Source organism: Monoraphidium neglectum (genome assembly GCF_000611645.1).
Source record: "Monoraphidium neglectum strain SAG 48.87 unplaced genomic scaffold scaffold00118, whole genome shotgun sequence".
Lineage (NCBI taxonomy): Eukaryota > Viridiplantae > Chlorophyta > Chlorophyceae > Sphaeropleales > Selenastraceae > Monoraphidium > Monoraphidium neglectum.
Genome location: NW_014013510.1, coordinates 35,438 through 41,840, shown reverse-complemented (window position 1 = coordinate 41,840; position 6,403 = coordinate 35,438). Strand labels below are relative to the sequence as shown.

At 65.5% G+C, this 6,403-nt stretch overlaps 2 protein-coding genes across 2 annotated transcripts; one reads left to right on the top strand and one right to left on the bottom strand.

Annotated features, from left to right (window-relative positions):
• Window positions 1-227: 227 nt before the first annotated feature.
• On the top strand, window positions 228-1,430 carry MNEG_1226 (DEAD-box ATP-dependent RNA helicase 17; the record flags this gene model as incomplete). The annotated part of the gene is made up of 3 exons (XM_014050295.1): window positions 228-254; window positions 763-956; window positions 1,187-1,430. 3 exons carry the CDS (start codon window positions 228-230, stop codon window positions 1,428-1,430), a joined length of 465 nt encoding a protein of 154 aa, XP_013905749.1.
• A 2,019-nt stretch (window positions 1,431-3,449) lies between these two features.
• On the bottom strand, window positions 3,450-6,006 carry MNEG_1225 (hypothetical protein; the record flags this gene model as incomplete). The annotated part of the gene is made up of 7 exons (XM_014050294.1): window positions 3,450-3,797; window positions 3,954-4,041; window positions 4,294-4,449; window positions 4,702-4,822; window positions 5,062-5,241; window positions 5,448-5,504; window positions 5,763-6,006. The coding sequence occupies 7 exons, from the start codon at window positions 6,004-6,006 to the stop codon at window positions 3,450-3,452; spliced, it is 1,194 nt and encodes a 397-aa protein (XP_013905748.1).
• Window positions 6,007-6,403: the final 397 nt, after the last annotated feature.

The window sequence follows — 6,403 nt, the reverse complement described above, 5'->3', positions numbered from 1 at the left end:
CCCCCACGTCTCCCCCCCCCCCTGCGCAGGCCTCCACCGGCGTGCTGCTGTGCACCGACGTGGCGGCGCGCGGGCTTGACTTCCCCAAGGTGACGGCCATCCTGCAGTACGACCCCGCTGGGGAGCCGGCCGAGTACGTCCACCGCGTCGGCCGCACCGCGCGGCTGGGGCAGGGCGGGGAGGCGCTGATGCTGCTGCTGCCGGGGGAGAGGGGCTACGTGGAGCTCATGGCGGAACGGGGGGTGGCCCTCAAGGTGTGTGTGTGTGTGTGTGTTGGGGGCGGGGGGCGGACAGAGGGGGGTCCGACTGGGGGAGTTGGTTGCGGTGCACTCCTGTGTTTGTTTGGTGTACGAAGGGTGTCGCGGCCTCTTTGTGTTCGTAAAAGGGGATGCGTAGATTCAGTGTGGTGGCCTCCCAAGGGCAAGGGGGGGGGGGTGGCGGCAGGCAGCGGGTGCACGTGAGGTTGCAACAGGGCACGCACTTCGCAGTGGTGGTGTTGGGGCTGCCTGCTGGAGCAGCGCGAGTCTGCCGAGGCCAGCAGCCATCGCGAGGCCGCAGCGACGCGAGCTCGAGACCTGGGGCGAATCGCGCCGGCTGCGAGGGCGTGGCCGCGGCTTTGGGCAGGCAGCTGGTGCGCCAGGGTATCTGGTGCCCCGACCCTCCCTGCAGCCTCATGGCGACCGCGGCGCTGCTTGCGTGCCTCAACACTCAACAGCACAAACGCCGCGCACGTGCCCCTCTGCAACTTGCACACCCCCACAGGAGGAGCCCCTGCCCTCCCTGCTGCGCGCCCTGCCGCCGGCCCCCAGCCCCAAGCACGCCAAGCGCCCCTGGCACGACGCCGGCGGCGGCGGCGTCGGGGAGGGCTCGCCCGAGGTGCTCTCGCTGCAGCGGCGGCTGATGGCGGTCGTCAGCGGCGACCCCAAGCTCCAGGCCCTGGCGGCGGACGCCTTCAGGTGCGCGGCGCCCCACGCACGGCCTCGATTGTACTGTCTATTGCCTGAAAGCTGTACGTTTGTTCACAAAAGCACAGGGTGACGCCCTTCCCAGCCGTCTGGGTCTTAACAGTGGGCAGCTCGCGTGTGGTCTCCGCAGGGTGCTTTGCGCAGAGCTTCAAACACTCCACGCCGTGCGCGACCAAGCGCCGCCCCTCGCCCCCTCGGCCGCCCCTCCCCCCCAAAAAAAGGTCGTTCCTGCGCGCCTACGCTGTGCACCCCTCCCACCTGAAGCCCATCTTCCGGGTCAAGGCGCTCCACCTGGGCCACGTCGCGGCCAGCTTCGCCCTGCAAGAGCAGCCCTCGGCGCTGGGCGGCAGCGGGGCCTCCAAGGAGCGCAAGCGCCGCAAGGCCGAGGCGCGGTTCGAGGAGGCCGCGCGGGGCAAGAAGAAGATGCGCGCCAGCGCCAGGGCCGCCGCCGCGGGCGGGCGGTGACGGGCCGGCTTTTGCTGGTGGTGAGGGTGGGATTATCACGGCCGCCCAATGGGCGCAGAGTTGTTGGGGAACTGCCACCTCGTGCCGCTCGACCTTTTCCACTGCCGTTGACCTTTTCCTTTGCCAGGCCCCCAGCTCTTGGCAGTTGCTAAGTGTCCGCACGTGGCACGCCGAGGTGTTGTAATTGTGACCTGGCTTGCTGCTCGCTGACGCTGAAAAGGGCACATCCTGTGGCCTGGGAGGGTGCAGGTGCATGGGTCCTATCAAAGTGCCAGCCCGCTGCTGTGGATAGTGCTGCTTTGCAAGGTTACACCCCCAACATTTACACATGAACAGAGCTGCCTGCAGCACATTCAAAGCCAAGCAACGCGGGAGCTCGCCGATGAGCACAGGAAAAATGCAGCACCCGCGGCGCGCCCGGGCCAAGCCCCATGCAGAGAGTGGAGCGGCCCCTGAACAGGGCACCCGAGAGGCAGCGTGCTTCAGTGCAAGTGCGAATGCCTGTGAAGGAAACGCTTTCCTTGTACTAAATCGGGTGTTGTGCCAAGGCAATGCCACCATAAAGAGTGTTTGGCTTGAAAATGACTCATGTGCAGGTGTGTTGGGTGCTCAGCACGTGTCAGCAATATTGTGTATGAGCCTGGATTTAAGCACCAGACCCAGCGGGATCGCGAACGAGAGATGTACACCGCTCCACATGACAGTGGACACACCCCTTGAGTTGTTTCTGGCCCTTGGGCGCCATTGCCCCCTGGCCGCTTGCGAGGGCAGACACACTGTGGCATTGACAAGGACACGGGCCCAACAGGGGCCAGAAAGCTTGGCACAACTTCCATAGGCAACTTCATAGGGCGGGTGCATTTGCACACCCAAGGTTGCGCGTGCTGCTCATTAAACAAACAGGGCAGCGCCGTGGCTGCTCACATTCCCGCCAACTAAGGAGAGGACTGATAGGATTGAATGCGGGACCAGCTGTGTGCGCTAAGACAAACGGCGCAGCGCAGCAAAATTGAAACTACGGGGCCAGCACCGCACCACGAACGGCGGGGGCTGACATGCTGCATGACGGCAGGCGGGTGATGTGTGATGTGCACGGCCCAATCAGCCCGCCACCCTGGGCCTGGATAGGTCTGCCAGCAAGTGGGCAGCAGGCGTGCAGTCAGCGTGGGGCGCGCCTGCAGACGCGGCTAGCCGTCGATGCCAGCAGACAGCGACAGCTCGCCATCAGGCATGTTTGGTGCAGCAGAGCCGGGGTCGACGTCGACTCAGAGAAAATGCGAGCCCGCGGCACGCGCGCAGCCCGCGACTCCCGCCGATGATTCGGCGGCACAGTGTGCCAGGCGCGATGACGAGGCCCGAAAAACAGAAGAGCCACGCTTACGCTCTTAGATTCACCAATGCACGTGTAACGATGCGGCCCACCGCCTCTGTACAAACCCGGTCGCATATTCTGCGACCAGTCTTGGAGCATCAAACGCATTTGGGTGGCGTCCAAAGTGAGCGGCTACAACCCACCTTGAGAAAGCGCTGAGGCTATAAACAACTAGTGGGTACGCAAGTCAAGAAACCTGAGCCTTGGTTGTGAGATGCACATCCAAGAGCAGCGCTGCAGCGCGGGTATACATGACCGGAATTGGGCCCAACCGAAAAGACCTGACAGGCAAGCAGATACTGAACGGCCTGGTGATAGAAAGAGATGCATTCTCTTTGTAGGGCAAATAAAGAATTTCGAAGGCTACTGTTATTGACACTTGCACAACTTGTGCAATTAGAAAGACTTGTCTGGAGACCACTACCTCACGTGCTGCAATGCCTGAAACTGCATCTCTAGATTGAGTGATAGTTTCAGCCAATCGCACACTGATTGAAACCCCCAAAGCCACAGAGTGTGCGCGGAGCCGGACAGACAGGTCTCGAGGCCCTCACTTGACCTCGAATCCCTGGCATCTGCCAGCCTGCGCGCGATAGGACTGATGGCGCGGCCACAGCCGCCCCCACCCCGGTGGGCTCCCAGCACGCTCACGCCCTGAGGTACGCGCCGCCGGTGGACTGCTTGCACTGCCTGTCGGCCTCTGACCCCGGCGCGCCGCACAGCCGCGAGGGCATGTCCTTGAACATGTCACACGCGTACTTAGTCGTCACCGTGAGCTTCCCGCTGGCCCTCAGGCTGACTGAGAAGGCGCTGCAGCCGCCCGACTTGGCCCGCCTGTCGCAGCTCCGCCTGCAGAGCTCCAGCGCCTGCGGCCACTTTGTGCCGACGGCGGTGGTGCGCGTGATGCTGCCGGCCCAGTTGCGCTCTTGGCTGGCGAGCGTGAAGGCGGCGGACGCCGAAGACAACCACTTTGGGCCGGAGCAGGCGCCATCAACCTGCGCAGCCGCATCAAGCGATCGAGGGCGCGGCCGCTGAGGATACACAGTTGATTGGAAAGACCAAGGACGGCGGCAGACGGGGCGTGGCCGTGCAAGCATGCCCAGGCGCAGCGGCGCCGCAGCAGCGCCCTGGCTGGGCAAAGGGGGGCCCACCTTGGCCATCTCGGCAAGGATCCAGGGCCTGAGGTTGGGCACGTGCGTGTAAACCCCGGGCGAGTCCTTCTGCCCACAGCCGGCGCCCCTGCGGTGAAGGTGTGACAGGTGTCGCGTATGGGTGTACATGCATGTGTGCGTGTGCGAGCGCGTGTGTGCTCGCGCATGGCTTGTTTGTGTGTGAGGAGGCGAGAACAGGCCCCGAGCAGCTTGCGCGAGAGCGCAGCACTGGACGCAGCACGGCGACAGCCCAGTACAATTGCGTCACACACGTGTGAGGGCCGTGCCGTGCACCTGCGCGCGCGTGCTTGCTGCTGCATCACTCTTGCGTGGCGCTCACCATGAGACGATGCCGACCAGCCTGTCGTTGTCGGGAGCAGCCAGCTCAGGCCCTTCCCTGGCCGCGGTGTTGAACACCATGGGGCCCCCACTGTCGCCCTGGCACGAGTCCACAAACGGGACGCCGCCAGAGGCGGGGGCCAGCACGTTCCCGGCGCTGCAGCGGGCAGCAAGGGAAAGGGGACGGGAAAGGCGAGGCGCCCGCCGCGTCAGGCACATACTCGCTGCTCGTCGCACTGTGCGCCGCGGCGCCGGCGGCGCCGCCGTCAGCACGCTTTCGCCGCTCTCTACCGCGTGGCCCCAACGGCGAGCGCGCCCGCCCCACGACCCCGAGCTTGCTCACCAGATCATGGTGGCGTTGTCGAGCGCGTAGTCTGCAAGCCCCGCGCAGGACTGCGTGTCCAGGTACCTGACGCGCCCCATCTGCAGCACCGGGGGCAGCTGGCCGCCCATGCCGTCCTGCTTGGCGCCAGCGCCAGAGGTGCCCCAGCCGGAGATCAGCCAGTCTGAGCCCTGGGCTGCGAGAAACTCTGGTGGGGCGTGGCGGCGAGGGGAGGGCAGGGTAAGCTTCCGCATCACATGGGCTCGACTCAACTTCAAGCAGGGGGAGACTGGTCGGATCTGTAGCTGCAGCTGCCTGCTTTGGGTGCTGTCGCCGCTGCCGCGAGGTCGCGCCACCTGCTCTCCCGCCTCGGCATAAGCGGCGACTACGCAGCCGCCGCGCGCCCAGCCCTGGGCCAACGGCCCTATCCCCTGGGTCGCCTCTCACCTTCTTGGCTGGCGAGCTGGATGACCTGCACGTTGGGTCCCAGCGCCGCGCACTGCGACAGGAACACCAAAGCCACGTCATAGGCCTGGGTCACGTCGGAGTACTGCGGGTGCACCACCACGCTGGACGCGCGGTACCGCATGCCGTCAAAGCCGTTGCGGTTGAAGTTCTTGTAGTTGCCTACGGCGCGCGTGTGAGTATATGTGTGTGTACGTGTGTGTGTGTGTGTGCGTACGTGTGTGTGTGTGTGTGCACATGTGCGTGTGTGTATGTGTAAGTGTAGGCTGCTGACGGAGGCTCTCAACATTCGCCCCTGTGTGTCAGCATCACGTGTCAGCAGCAAGCGGTGCAGGGTCGAACCAAACCCGTCCCGCCATGCCGCCCACCAACAAACACGGACAGCTCCTTGGCCCATGCCTGTGGGTTTCCCGGGGCCACACAGTCTGCGGAAGCATGGGGTAAGCGCAGGAGACGGGGCTGAGAGACCAAGGGCGGGTCCGCGATGCACGGACGCGCACCAGGGTGGGGAGAGTGCTGCGTGATCCATTAGTGCGTCGAGCGCAACAAGACCGCGGCGCACCGCCCGCCGGCCGCCATGCGCCCGTTGCCCCCAGGTTGCTTGGCCGCTGCCTGGGACGCAGAGCCCGCCGCATGCGAGCAGGTGAGCGTGCCCCCGGCTGCGTGCTGCAGCCGGCGCTCACGTGCGGCGGTGACGACCACGTCCTGCCTAATCAGCGCGCCGCCGCAGCCGCCGAGGCTCGACAGCAGCCCCATGTCGTAGGCAAACCTGCCTTTTGGCGCGTCCGTGCCGCCCACAATGCTAGGCATCACTACGCCCGGCACGCGGGCCGCCGCGGGCTGCGCCAGCAGCAGCAGCCGCAGCAGCAGCAGCAGGGAGCTCAGCGGCAGCAGCTGCAGCACCGCTATCGGACCGCAGTGCGCCATGCGCTCTGTGTCTTCCGAGCGTTGCCTGCAATCTGCAGCATCGCAGGGGGGTATTGACGGAATCGGAGGTCGGCTGGGCCGGGCGTTCCGAGACGGCGTATTACACGGCTGTGCCCCTTGGCACCACGAGGGAGGGGGCGGCGCAGCCCCATTTGGTCCTGGCTGCCAGCAAGGCGACCGCCGGCAGCCGCTGCACGCTCGCAGCATGGAGTGTGCATAGAGTGGCTGAAGCATAAACTTGTGATGGCACTACGTTCGGCAGCCCGGCCAGGAGCTGGTTCGCCACCTGCCCCGCAGCAGCAGCACACCGATTTCGCCTGGCCCCGCCCCCCTTGCACGCGTGGCACACGCGACGTGAGGCCGTAAGCATCCCCCCGCGCAGAATGCATCACTACCG